The sequence below is a fragment of the Numida meleagris genome, chromosome 14 (assembly GCF_002078875.1).
Source record: "Numida meleagris isolate 19003 breed g44 Domestic line chromosome 14, NumMel1.0, whole genome shotgun sequence".
In the NCBI taxonomy this organism is placed as follows: domain Eukaryota; kingdom Metazoa; phylum Chordata; class Aves; order Galliformes; family Numididae; genus Numida; species Numida meleagris.
The window spans coordinates 5443778-5456487 of record NC_034422.1 but is presented as its reverse complement, the minus strand read 5'-3'; the positions used below and the strand labels follow the sequence as shown (position 1 = coordinate 5456487).

At 53.0% G+C, this 12710-nt stretch overlaps 2 protein-coding genes across 25 annotated transcripts in view; one reads left to right on the top strand and one right to left on the bottom strand.

The window, feature by feature from the left end:
* Positions 2 to 4464, top strand: ARL6IP4 (ADP ribosylation factor like GTPase 6 interacting protein 4). 7 transcript variants are annotated; one of them, XM_021412634.1, is made up of 6 exons: positions 2 to 202; positions 419 to 573; positions 644 to 952; positions 1446 to 1563; positions 3282 to 3351; positions 3503 to 4299. In XM_021412634.1, the coding sequence occupies exons 2-6, from the start codon at positions 432 to 434 to the stop codon at positions 3557 to 3559; spliced, it is 696 nt and encodes a 231-aa protein (XP_021268309.1). In that variant the 5' UTR covers positions 2 to 202; positions 419 to 431; the 3' UTR covers positions 3560 to 4299. The 7 variants fall into 7 exon arrangements, 3 of the variants coding, with proteins under 3 accessions (XP_021268309.1, XP_021268307.1, XP_021268308.1); XR_002443380.1 differs by adding an exon at positions 4328 to 4464 and having other exon boundaries at positions 104 to 573; positions 3503 to 3662; XR_002443379.1 differs by adding an exon at positions 4328 to 4464 and having other exon boundaries at positions 104 to 573; positions 3503 to 3695.
* Positions 4355 to 12710, bottom strand: part of PITPNM2 (phosphatidylinositol transfer protein membrane associated 2) — a 117043-nt gene continuing 108687 nt past the window's right edge. For all 18 annotated transcript variants that reach the window (XM_021412572.1, XM_021412568.1, XM_021412582.1 and 15 more), the window contains 6 exons: positions 12389 to 12505; positions 11886 to 12034; positions 11043 to 11192; positions 10770 to 10953; positions 9360 to 9488; positions 4355 to 8601 (listed from right to left, as the gene is read on the bottom strand). In XM_021412572.1, coding sequence (XP_021268247.1) covers positions 8257 to 8601; positions 9360 to 9488; positions 10770 to 10953; positions 11043 to 11192; positions 11886 to 12034; positions 12389 to 12505 — 1074 coding nt within the window. In that variant the 3' untranslated portion in view covers positions 4355 to 8256. The remainder of the gene's footprint in view (positions 8602 to 9359; positions 9489 to 10769; positions 10954 to 11042; positions 11193 to 11885; positions 12035 to 12388; positions 12506 to 12710) is intronic.

Genomic DNA, 12710 nt, shown 5'->3' with positions numbered 1-12710 from the left:
GGCCCCCGCCTGCAGACCCACGGCAGAACCGCAGCGCTGCGCTATGACTGCCGCGTTCGGTATCGCCGCGCCGTGAGGGCTCCGGGAGCTCTTCGCGTGGCCGGGCAGCAGCGTTCCGCCGAACCCCGGAACCTCTGAGCGCGGCGCAGGACCCGGACGGCGCCTTGTGGTGACTGACCGGAAGTGGGCGGGGGGACCGGAAGTGAGTTCCGGGGCTGTGTAACGGAGGCGCCGTGCTCGGTGCGGGCGGTGAGGCCTAGGGACACCGGGGGCGCATGCGCTTGGCGGCGGCGCGGAACGGCGGTTAAAGGGCCGAGGCGCGCGCTTAGAGGGCGCGCGTACCTCTTAAAGGGGCGGCACACCTCGTAGGTCCCTGTAGCATTTCCAATCAGGGCGCGGCGCTGACCTCTCCCCGCAGGTCCTGGCGCACCATGGCCCGCGGGCGGTCCCGAAAGCGATCCCGGAGCAGCAGCCGCAGCCCCTCTGGGAGCGGACGGGAGAAGCGCGGCGCGAGGAGCAGCGCGGCCTCCCCGGGGCCCCGGCACCGGCCGAGCTCTGCGGCCGCCAGGGAAGGTACGGAGGGCCCTGCCCCGCGCCCCCCCCCTCCCGTGGTGCTACGCTGAACCCCCGCTGTGTGTTGCAGAAAGGAAGAAGGAGGGAAGGAAGAAAAAGAAGAGGAAGGCAGAAGCTTCATCCTCTGACAGGTCGTCCTCCTCCCGCTCCTCATCATCCTCCTCCTCCACCTCCTCCAGCGACAGTGACACCAGAGCAAAGCGGCATGGCAGAAGGAAGCGAGGGAAGCACAAAGACAAGAAGAAGAAGAAGAAAATGAAGAAGAAATCGAAGAAGAAGTCGAAAGAAAGAGTTAAGGAGGAGAGGGGCATGGGTGAGGCACCACCCGGCCCTTCGCTGGAGCTGTGGCAGAAGGAGCCGCAGGCAGAGCCCGGGCCAGGTAACTCCGGGCCGAGGAATGGCCGCTGCCCCTCTGGTGGGACTGGGGTTGGGCGCAGAGAGGCACCCGGCTCTTCTCCCTGTGTGGCCTGTGCCAGTAAATGTAAAGAGCCACACTTGTGAGTTCATTGATGAATTTCATTCTGATTTGTGGATGTGAGCTGGGAACAAAGATGCTGGATGAAAGGACGCGGTCAGCAGTAACGTCCAGACTGGATGGGGCTGTGAGCAACCTGGTTTAGTGGGAGGTGTCCCTGCCTATAGCAGGGAGTTGGAACTAGATGATCTTAAAGGTCCCTTCCAACCCAAACCATTCTGTGATAAAGCTGCTGCCTAAATTCATTTGGGACATGAAGCACACCCAGACCATCCTTCGTGTGGTTTATTTGCTGAACCACCGGGATCTGGTGCTGTGTTCCCATCTGCTCACTGCAGGCACCGTGGTGGGGCTGCTGGTCCCACTGGCATGGCTCTGACTAATGGATGCGTTCCAGTTTTGACAGATGAGCAGAAGTCCCGGATCCAGGCTATGAAGCCAATGACAAAGGAAGAATGGGACGCGAGGCAGAGTGTCATCAGAAGAGTTGTGGATCCCGAAACAGGGAGAACCAGGTATGGCTGCTTTGGGTGGAAGGGAGGTGATGGACCCGTCCATCCCTATCCAGGTCATATGGGGTGGGATTCTGGAAGATGCGCAGCACTACCTGGAGTCAGGTCCTCCTCAGCAGCAAGATCTGCCCTGCAGGTCCTCTCCATCAAACCTGGTGAAACTTACCCTGAAAGCAGCAATTTTAAATCAAGTGGTATAAAATTTTTGCCTTTCAGACCTGCAAAATGCCATTCCTAGCCACTGGTAACCCAGCCCTAGTCAGCATGCAGGTGTGAGTGGGGAGGGAGTGGGTGCGTACCCCTTGGGGTTACAGACAACAGACTGAAGTCCATTTAGCTGCCAAATGGAAATGACCCAGTTTGTAATAAGCTGCATCTTCCAGCAAACAGAAAACATCATGGTGAGGAGAACTGGGTATGACAAGTCCAGTCTTAAAATAGAAGGCAGCCTGCGGGGCTTAGGGAGGTGTGGAACTAAGGTCAGTTCCATGTAAAGCATGTAATGAAGACAATTAAATTCCTGTTCATGCTTGGGGGTGTGAGCTGCCTCTGATGCTGCTGGAAATATGCTCAGGCAAGATGCTCTGATCTGGCTGCCTTCCAGGCCAGAACTGGCTCCTGTTTGAATGGCCCTGCAGCTCCCTCAGGCAGTCAGGAGCAGACCTGAATTCAGTGGGAAAAAAAAAAAGTTTTGCTGAGGCTGAGTCCACTGCTGTTGACATTGAGGCTTCCACAGATGGTGGGGTGGCAGGAGATGTTTCTATTGCAGGTATTTTCTCCTGCAGTGTCCAAGCATGACTGGCTCCGCACATAACAGATGCAGGGCCCGCAGCCTTGGACAGGGCTGGCTGGTCCCTGCAGAGGGTTGCTGCTTTCTCAGGGGACCATAGCTGTGCTGGCTGCAGCTAGATGATTCTCATCCCCTAAGAGTAAGGGAAAAACTTGCCATGCTATTTAAGTTTGATATGGCCAAAGAGATGTGTTGTGGTTTAACCTGGCAGGTTGCTAGGCACAACAGTCATTCACTCACTGGGAAAGGGGAGAGAATCAGGAAAAAAAAAAACAAGGTAGAACTCATGGGTTGAGATAAAACTATTTACTAAGATAGAGAAAAGGAAAAGGATAACATTTATGACAAATATATATAAAAATATGTATAACAAGTGATGCACAAGCAATTACCACCCCCCAGCTGATGCCCAGCTAGCCCCCCTAAGCAGCGAAAGAGAGAGAGAGAGAGAGAAGTCCCACCCCCTTCAGAAGTTCTTCCCTTGATGTCATATGGTACAGAGTATCCTTTTGGCCAGTTACAGTCTGCTGTCCTAATTCTGTTCCCTCCCACCTCCTTGGGCCCTTTGCTGAGAATGGCTTTGGCTCTGTACAACATTGCTTAGCAGGCACTGTAAACACTGATGTGTTATTAGCATTGTTTTTCTCCTAGAACCAAACATAGCATCATACCAGACACTCTGAAGAAAAATCCATCCCAGCTGAAACTAAGACAAGATGGCACCTGATACAGCTTCAGGGCTGGGGCAGTCACTGGGTTTACACACAGGTGCATCAGCCCAGCTCCTGGTCCTCGAGCATCTCTCCCATACGATGATGGGGCATTTTGCTCAGTTTTGTTTGTTTTCTTGACACATGTTGCAAGGGGCAGGGGGAACCAGCGTGGCTGGCAGGTAGTCCTCACGCCTTGTGGCCCTGTGCTTGTCTTCCAGGCTTATTAAGGGAGATGGAGAAGTGCTGGAGGAGATCGTCAGCAAGGAGAGGCACAAGGAGATTAACAAGGTACTGGGGCTGATGGCTGGGTTGTTTTGCCTTTCAGGGGGCTCCACCAGGGCAGAGTCCTGGCAGCCCCACAGAGGCCCCAGCCAGTGGGTGCTGTGGTCTTTTGTCCGGGGGAAGGTTTTGCTCTGAATGCCCATCTCTCCCCTTCCAGCAAGCCACCCGTGGGGATGGGTTGGCCTTCCAGGTGAGAACGGGGATGCTGCAGTGAGCCTGTGCTCCAGCTGTGCCAAGGACCTGTCCTGCTGTGGGCACAGCCCCCATGTGCGTCACCTCTGCACTGATGAGCTGGACCTGCAGGCAGCACCACACCGGTACGCTTCCCTGGGGGCAGCATCATTCACTCTGTAAGTTACTGACTGGGAAAGAGAGACCGTAATGGTTCATCTCCCAGTAAACAGCTTCTCTCCTCCCTTGCATGACTGGGGCCAGCGTGGCTGTAATGCTGCTTGCCCTGGTGTCCCTTTTAAGGCCCGAGGAGCTCAGCGGCAAAGAGCTGCTGATGCCTTAACTCTGGGCTTTTGTTGGCAGGAGCTGGGACAGGGTCTGCAGCAGGGCTGCAGCACTGGCAGCCACGTCTTCCCTTCAGGGGCTGCTCCTGGCCCCTTCCATGCTGGCTCTGTCTGCCCCATGCACTGAGAACCAGGGGCAGGGGTCTTGTTCACCCACTGTGGAGAGCAGAGCCTTTGCCTTGCTCTCTTCCTGCCCTTTCCTGCAGCTTTGGCCCCCAGCAGCAGCAAGGCTCTGGGCAGCTCGGGGCCCACGCCCACAGCAGCTGTAACATAAATGGCCGCTGTTTTCCCCCACTGCAAAGTCCATACATCTACAAACTTAAAAAAAAAAAAAAAAAAGCGGTGGTTATAGGACAAATGAATGCTGCAGGACTGCTCTGCACAGGTTTCCCTGCTCTGTTCGTGGCTGTAACCCCCATTAAAGTGGCACCTGCTCACATCCTGGGCTTTGTGACTTCTGTTTCTAGAGCCTCCCAAATAAGCAGACAGAGACAAGTCTTCCCATTTCTTTAATCTGTGTAACTCACAATGATACTGTACACAAAGCACACCCAGGCATTGGGACGATGCACTAACAGCAAGGAGGAGAAGGAAGTTGTACAGAAGGTTTGTCACACACAAGCAAGTCATCTGCATGGCACTGCACACGCGGGCGCACCCAGCGCAGCGCCACACTGTGCCCTCCGGTGGTTCCCCACGCACCCATCTGCCACCCCCCCTCCCCAACAAGAGCAATTTTTTTATAAATAAAATATAATTAACATCGTTGAATATAAAATTGACAGTCGAGGGTATCAACAGGCAAGAGAGGGCGCTGAGGACGGGGAAGGGACCGTAAGGCTTCTAGAACTAATAGGAAATGCAGCAAAGTGGCGATACCTGAAGAAGGGGCTGCTACAGCAAGCACGGCGGCTGCTGGCGGAGCGGCGGCGGTGGTGACCCTTTGGCTGGTTCCTGCGCTCGGCTCGCGGATCGGACACTGTAAACGTTTTTGGTATGAGAATTTCACCTCGTCGGATGGAGTGAGCAACCCAGGAAAACGACTCGGAGTGAATGAATGCGTGGGCTTTTAAAGAAGATTTTAAAGGGACAGCGTCAGGTACAAAGTGTGGCCCGAGAGTTCAGGAATAAAAAAAGCTGCTTGTTACAAAAATGTGAGCTCCACGGCAGAGTTTGATTCCCACAGAAACAATCAAAAAAATTAGAGAAAAAGAAAAGAAAAAGAAGAAAAAGAAAGAAGCCTGAGGCAGCCTGTGCAAGGCGTGCTGTGTTGTGCGAGTGGGGGAACGACGTGGGCCAAGGGTTGCCCAGACAGCAGCCAGAGGGAGGAGGCCAAGGAACTCTCCATAGGCTTTCCTTTCAAAGTTATTTGTATGAGTTATTTGTAACAAAGATAAATTAGGTCTTTAACCTGACAGTGCCCCTTTAGTAAGGATGGAATATACATTCGTGTTTCCCTCCCTGCATCCAAATGGATCCTCTTCCAGACACGTGGAAGGGCATCGGGTCACATGCATCGCTCTCCAAAACAGCTCAGAACAAACAGGTTATAAACACAGAGTTAAACTATTGCTATTGTTCTTTGAGTGAGTAGCACGTTGATCTTTGCTTCGGAGAGATGAGTGCCAGATGGGGGTGGCTGAAGATAGACTGATGTAGACTGTGATGGACTGAATTGGTGGAGAAAACTCACTGGCATATTTCCTGGTAACTACACCCACGTCATCTGGTATTATTGCAGCAGTAAAGGTCCTGCTCTACAATTGCTTCTCCATGTTGGATTTGCACAATGGCTACAGATGGGGGGCAAGGAAAGGACCCGGGGAATTTCAAGAAGCTGAACAAAGGGTGAGGACGGAGCGCTATGATTGTCAGTCTAACTGGTCAGTAGCTGTTGGGAACGTGAAGTGATGGAGAGGTGAGTAAAATATTGCACTTCTGCATTCATTGACAGTTACATTAAAGTTGGTCCATGAAGTAATTGCTTTGTACATAATGCCTGAAACAAAAAGCTACATTTTTAAATATTAATAAACCCTGAAGGCTCCAGTCCCTCCAGACATTTCTTCCTCTGCATAAATAAATAACTTTCAATTTTATATATCCACTTTTTTATGTTGAACATTTACATTCGCTTCTGTTTTACACTATCTACACATAAGAAAACGCGAACATCTCATCAGCATTGGAAAACGCGCAGATTGCGCCTCGCCTCGGTTGTGGACTTTGAGGAAAGTGGAATTTAGCAAAGGCCACATCCAAATTTACAGAAATTATTTTGTGACGTGGTTTGGTGACTTCACAGGATGGATTGTGGCTTGGCTTCCTACTCGGATGGCAACTGTTTGATCGAACGTTGGACTAGCAAAAAGCCGGGACAATTCACATTGGTTTTAAACCCAGTAAGCTCCGGATGTACATTCAGAGGGAGCTCAGCTGAGTCCACAGAAAGGGAAGTCAGTTTTCGGTAATAAAAGTCATCAGATACATTCTGTCATTGAAGAACTATCAAAGAGAAGTGGGGAAGCGGTTTGCAGTCAGGCTGCAGGACGCGGAGCTGCACTGTGCGGGCCGCGGCCTCGGCTCAGCACCGTCCCTCGGTCGACCCAAAGCGCCGTGAGCACGAGGCCTGAGGTGCCTGATGCGAGATCTGCCTACCGTGGCCCAGGGCCAGCGAGCAGAGCGGTGTTCACAGTGCTGCGTGTCTCAGTGCGGCCGTCCTGCGCTTCGTATTGAAACAGGTAATAAAATGAAGCAGCCAGTCTAAAAAATTTTGTTATAAATAAGATCGTCGGAAGTAGAAAGTGATATAAATACAGGAAGGTGTGGTGGGGGAAAGCGGGGTTACACACAGTCGGGGAGCTCAGGAGGACTATAAAATCTCCACGTGAAGAGGCCAACTGGAGCCTGTAAATGGGCCCCCCAGGTGTGTGCAAGGAGGGAGCCGGGCCCCTGGCTGGGACACGGGGCTGTGGGGCTCTCTGCCGAGCCCCCGCACCAGGCACTGTTCCCACCGGCTGTGCAGCGAGCAGCTCCCTGTGCCACGCTCCAGCCCCGGCTCCAGCAGCGTGCCGACCGTCGGCTCAGGCACATCCACTGAGAGACACAGCAGGAAAATTAAGATATGGCCTTTTCTTACGCTTGCCTGACTCTGTTGGCACACTTCCTTACAGTCTCCTTACTGCTGGAAAAACTTCTGCACAGAATTATTTTCTTTAAATATATACGCATACATATATATACACGTGTGTGTGCACATGTATATGCACGTGTATATATATACACACACACACACACACCCTGGTAGCAATATTTAATTGTCATGCACTACAAACAGTTGGGTGTAGCTACATGAGATGGTAACAGGTTTCCATTCTAAAAATCATCAGTGCAAAAAACAATGAGGTTTTACAGTTCAGTAACTACAGGGCAAAGAAGCGAGTTTAGTTCCCACTGAAGCTGCTACTGAACTTGGAGAGAACCCGGGAAGAAGAAAATCTCTCAGAGGTGGGTGCTGAGAGTCAGACCCTGCATTTGGATGAGAAGATCTGCTTGCAAATATATGGTGGTTAGTTTTGGAAATAATATAGAGCAATAATATTTGGAGACTTTAACAGCAAATTAAGTGTCTGAGGCTTGCAACAGCTCAAACGGAATAGCCTGTATTCTTCTTTTCAGAGGTCAATGCATTCAATTCCATCGGCTTCTAAAAGGTCTCTTTAAAAAATAATAGTAGTACTGACCCCACTTGCTCAGGCGTGAATCTGCTGACATTCTGCCCCTACCAACAGCGTGGACACCTTTCTGCTTTGCCACTGCACATACTCCTTGAGAACGTGGCTGAACGTGAAGCTCTTCGTACAGGTAAAGCTCTTGGTTGCTCCGCCTGGCACAGCCCATGCAATCCCGCACCTGGGGCTGCCGCAGGAGAGCAGTGTGCTCACCGACCCCAACCCCACCCCTGCACCGGCAGAGCCCCCCCGGCGGCTCCTGGGACAACCACGAGCAAGTTCCCCAACCTCACCCCCTGTTCTGTGGCTCTGAGGACAGCACTCGGTCACACAAATCGGAGCGATGGCTAACAAGGTGAGGAGGCACGTATTTACAGTCACTATACCTGGATAAGAGAAGGAGGCAGGAAAGAGCGCGATCTTGACCTGGAGACTTCCCCCCCCCATTTCCAGCTGTTCCTTGAGCTCATGCCGCACAAACCTGACGCTCCCGCTTGCAAGGCCTGCACGTTCTGCGTGGGAAACATCCCATCTCTTCCCAGAATACCACGATGTTATGAGAGTAGCACCATATTTACCCTTCCACATTAACGCCGGCCTCATCCCTCTTTCCTTTTGTTCTCTCCTCTGGTGGCTGCAGCCGACAGTCGCTGGCTCTGGCTCGGCTACTTCTGCCCCAGGAGGCCAGACTCCAGGCGGGACGCTGCGCTGCGGCCCCAGCACCCCGTGGCGATGCTCATACTTCTTTGGCTGCGTTCCCTGTCCCTCTCCTTGTCGCCGTCGGACTGGCTCTGGGTGCGCTCGGGGCGGTGGCCGGCGCTGCCTCCAGCAGCTGAGGGCTGCGAGGAGATGGTCCGCAGCAGGTGATTCCTTTTGCGCAGGAACTCAGTCTGGCTGGGCAGCCCAAAGCTGCCCTTCCGCAGCGCCATGCGCGTGGTGTTCTTGGCGGGGCGCGAGCGGTGGTTGTACTCCAGCTGGGCCAGGTGGGCAGCGTACCCCTCCGTGATGAACTGCAAGACAAGAGGGATGAAGGCAGGGAAACCGGTCATGTTTCCCCAGTAGGCAATATGCAGCTGAAGGCTTTTGCCACGCCAGGTTTGCTGGGGGCGATGCACAAGACACCGAGCCTTTCAGACATTGTGGGTCCTGGTACATGGGGTGGTTCCTGTCCTCTTAGAATCACTTAGAATTGCTTGAGTTGGAAGGGATCCCTGAAGGCCATCAGGTCCCACTGCCCATAGTGCACAGGGACACCCACAGCTCCATCAGTGCTCACAGCCCTGTGCCCTGACCTTGGGTGTCTGCAGGGACGGGGCACCATGACCTCTCTGGGCACCCTGTGCCAGTGCCTCACTGCCCTCAGTGTAAAAACTTCTTCCTTATATCCAATCTAAATCTCCCTTCGTTAAGTTTGAAACCATTTCCCCTTGTCCTATCACACAGACCCTGCTGAAGAGTCTGTCCTTTCTCACAGCCATGTCAGACACTGACAGGCCACTCTCAGCTCTCCCCAAAGCCTTCTCCTCTCCAGGCCGCACAGCCCCAGCTCTCAGCCTGTCCTTGCAGGGAGGTGTTCCATCCCTCGGATCATTTTTGTGGCCTTCATCTGGACTCACTCCAGCAGGTCCACATCTCTCCTGTACCAAGGACTCCACATCTGGACACAGACCAGTTTTAGGGTAACCAGAATTCCATTGTGTCCCCTCCCACGGGAAGCCCATGGCTTTTTTGGGCAGCACCTGCGGGGCTCAGACCGGCTGGCTCCTACCTGACACTGGCTCTGCAGCTTCTTGGTGGGTCGGCCAACAATGTAGATGTGTGTGGGCGGGAGGCTGATGGAACTGTACACAGAGATGTCCTTGGTGGATCCATATGCCGCATGGATCCTCATGTGGAGCTGCGGAGAGAAAAAGCAGCACGCGGTCGGAACATATGGGCGCTCCATGCTGCTCAACAGGCAGGGCTTTTTTTTGTTTTTTTTTTAATAGCATTTGTGGGAATCTTAGGTCAATAACTTATGTAAGTTCCCAGCTGGATAATGCATCGCTGAGCAGAGCATTAATTAACAGAGCTGGGGATGTTTACAGGCCAGAACAAGAGGAATAACAGCGAGAGCAAAGCAGGTCTGCCCTTGCTGCCTTTCCTTGAGGTCTGCAGGGGACAGGGATGCACTTGGCTGCTTGCTTGTCACTGGGGGAGAGCAGAGCTTTGCAACCCCCTGTGCAGTCAGCATTAGCACGCAGCATTCCCCTCTGGTGGCCGTGCTGCCACATGCAATACTGCTACTCAGCGCTGCAGGACAGAGGGAGTAGGGACAGGCAGCAAAATACACTGCCTTTGAGGGCAGAGAGCAAAGGCAGCTCCTGGCTAAAGCCTCCATCAGTGGACTGAGGTAGGGGCTGGCAGGGGAGGTGCTGACATTGGTGCCACCACAGAGCAGGCCGCTCTGCACCCAGAGCTGCAAGACAGCTAGGGATATGGAAAGGGAGTCTTTGGCCCTGGTCACAAACTTGTCCTCCCAGAGGACAGGGGAGAGCAGACAGCACAGCTGTCAGAGCCTGCTGCTCCTGCTTCCACGATTCAGGCCAAAATGAGAATCCAAGGGTTAACAAGAGGTTTCTTTGCTGTTCAAGGCAGGGCACGTGTGCTCTGGATGCTAGCAGCTAATCCACTTGTCTGACAGAGAAAAGCTCGCTTTATCCAAAGGTTTTCTGAGCCTCTGCACTGGGTGACATTAAGACCTCCCTGGGGCTGAATGTTTGGGACATGCTCTGTGCACCTCTGCAGGCCAGGTGGTGCAAGGCCATTCCCCACAGCAGCCCTCTGCCCTCCAAAGGGCATCTCGGAGCAGCAGGTTACACGATGGGCAGACTGAGAGGCACTGAACAGGTGACTAAAGCACTTGAGGAGGGGAGGGGAGGCACTGCTCCCTCTGTTTCACTTGGCATTTAGAGCTGGAAGAACCAGTGATGAAATGGGACAGCGCAGAGCAGAAATGACACAATTTAACAGCGTGGACACTTTTGTGGAGCAATAAAAGGATGAAAATAAAACGAACAGAGATTAATCTTCCACTGCGGGCTGCACTGCTGCCAAGAGACTGGTGCTGACAGGGGCAGCTGGATGAGCAGCAATCTCAACCTGTGCTACAGTCATATTTCAGCAGACGCAGGCTTACATCTGTGATGAGGGATTTCAGGAAGTTGGCCTTGTGCCGCAGCGGGTCGTGAACGAGCCCGTCGCAGAAGGAGACGATCCCATGGGGGAAGTTGTGCTGTGCTAACCACGCTACCACCCTCTGCTTCTGCATGTCGGGGCGGCCCGTGACGTAGATAATGAGGTAGCCAAGGTCTTGCCAGTGCCTGGAAGAAAATCCACAGATCCACGGATTACAGACCTGGCGCAATGCTACGGTCAAAACAAACCAACCGTCCCCGTCCCTGCTGCTCACCTTACAACGTCGACTGCTCCGGCGCGGACTTTGGGGTCGCTGCCCATGATGGATACGCTGGCTGCAAAGGAGCCGTCGATGCTGAACACCACAAACTCTGTCCCCTTCGGCAGAACTGTGATGTAGCTGTCTGCGTATGTGTGGTCACCCCTGGAAGGGAAACGAGTTCTTCCAGTCCTCGATACACAGAGGTTCTTTCAGAAGCTATCACTGAGTACTGAAGTGCACCCCAAGCCCTGAGCAGCACCTGAAGCTGTCCCAAAGCCTCTAAGAGCTATGCCACCCTCAGATGCAGCAGTGATGGACACTGCAGGAAGGACTGTGTGTTAAGGTGTGGCTGGAAACTGTGCTCTGGAGCCCTACAGTCAGTGTACTTCAGTGACTCAAAACACCAGCAACTGGAGCTCAGCTGGAACCTCTTGGGCTGTAAATTACCCTGAGTACAAAGTTCTGTCCTTCAAGGACAAGTCTGTATCATTTAAAATACACTCAGTTGTGCAGTTTTGCAGGAGACAGCGAGGCCATACACCTAGAGCTGCAGAACGCCTGCTCCTGCAACCAGAACTCAATTAACATCCAGTTGATGATGTGAGAGGCAGAATAGAACACAGATCTTCCACTTACAGCTGTACAGCACAATTTTTTTCCCGTTGCTGGCAAACCAGTCTCTGATCACATTCAATAATCAGAGCTGCCACACAAGGAGGGATCGTATTCTAGTTATCAAATTTCTCTTTTGTTATGGGTAGCAGGTCTATGGTATTGTCATGCAGTCCACATGGCATATTTCAAGCCTATTGTATCCTGTCACAAACCAAGCCACGGCCACCCAAGGTACCTCACCTGACCACCATCTTGACGGGGTACACGCCAATGCCCAGGCGCCGGTTCTCAGGGATGACATACGAAATTCTGCCACTGCTGTTGCTGATCTCAGTGTCGAAGTAAACCCACTCTCCTGACGGCGGCTGGGTCATGATGTGAATGTCCACCTGGGAAGATAGCGAGTCTGGGTCAAACACAGCACTGAAGACACCAAGGAGCAGTACAACAGGCCAGGTGTGAGGACCTTCCATCCAAGCCCCTTTGGACTGGGCCCTGCTTCCACCCTCTGTGCTTTGCTAGATCTGAGCTGAGAAGCAACTGAACGCTGCCATGCTGGAATGAAACCCGACCTCCGTGCTCAGTGCTGCTTCTGGTAGGAGGCACCACACAAGTTCAAGCAGGGGAGCCTGGCCAAGGGCAGCAAGCCCAGGCAGGCAGTGAGGGAGCACTGACCAGTGCTGCCTGTCCCTGTCCCTCATTCTTTTCACCACAAGGTGCACAACCCCCAGAGCAGACAGTACCTTTTCTCCTGTGAGTGTGACCATATCTAATGGACCGTACATAAACCTTCCAGTCAAGGTCTGGGGCCCATCTTCGTTAGCGATGGTGTCATTTATCCTGTGGTTGGCTGTGACGTTCTATGCACGTCAAGAAGAAAAAAAGAAAAAAGCAAAACCAAAGGGTCAGTGCCATGAGTTCAGTGATGAAAAATCCCACAGGGGAATGCCAAACACAACCAGACAAATTAAAGTGTGTGTTTCTCTGTCACTCCACCCTCCAGTTCATCCACAACTCTCAGCCCCTCTATGTGACAGTGCTCCCCGCTGCTGTGGGGGCAGCCCC

Coding starts and splice junctions, on each gene's coding strand:
- ARL6IP4 (XM_021412634.1), top strand. CDS start 432: ATGGCCCGCGGGCGGTCCCGAAAGCGATCCCGGAGCAGCAGCCGCAGC. Junction 953..1,445: donor GCAGGCAGAGCCCGGGCCAG/GTAACTCCGGGC, acceptor GATGCGTTCCAG/TTTTGACAGATGAGCAGAAG. Junction 1,564..3,281: donor CCCGAAACAGGGAGAACCAG/GTATGGCTGCTT, acceptor CTTGTCTTCCAG/GCTTATTAAGGGAGATGGAG.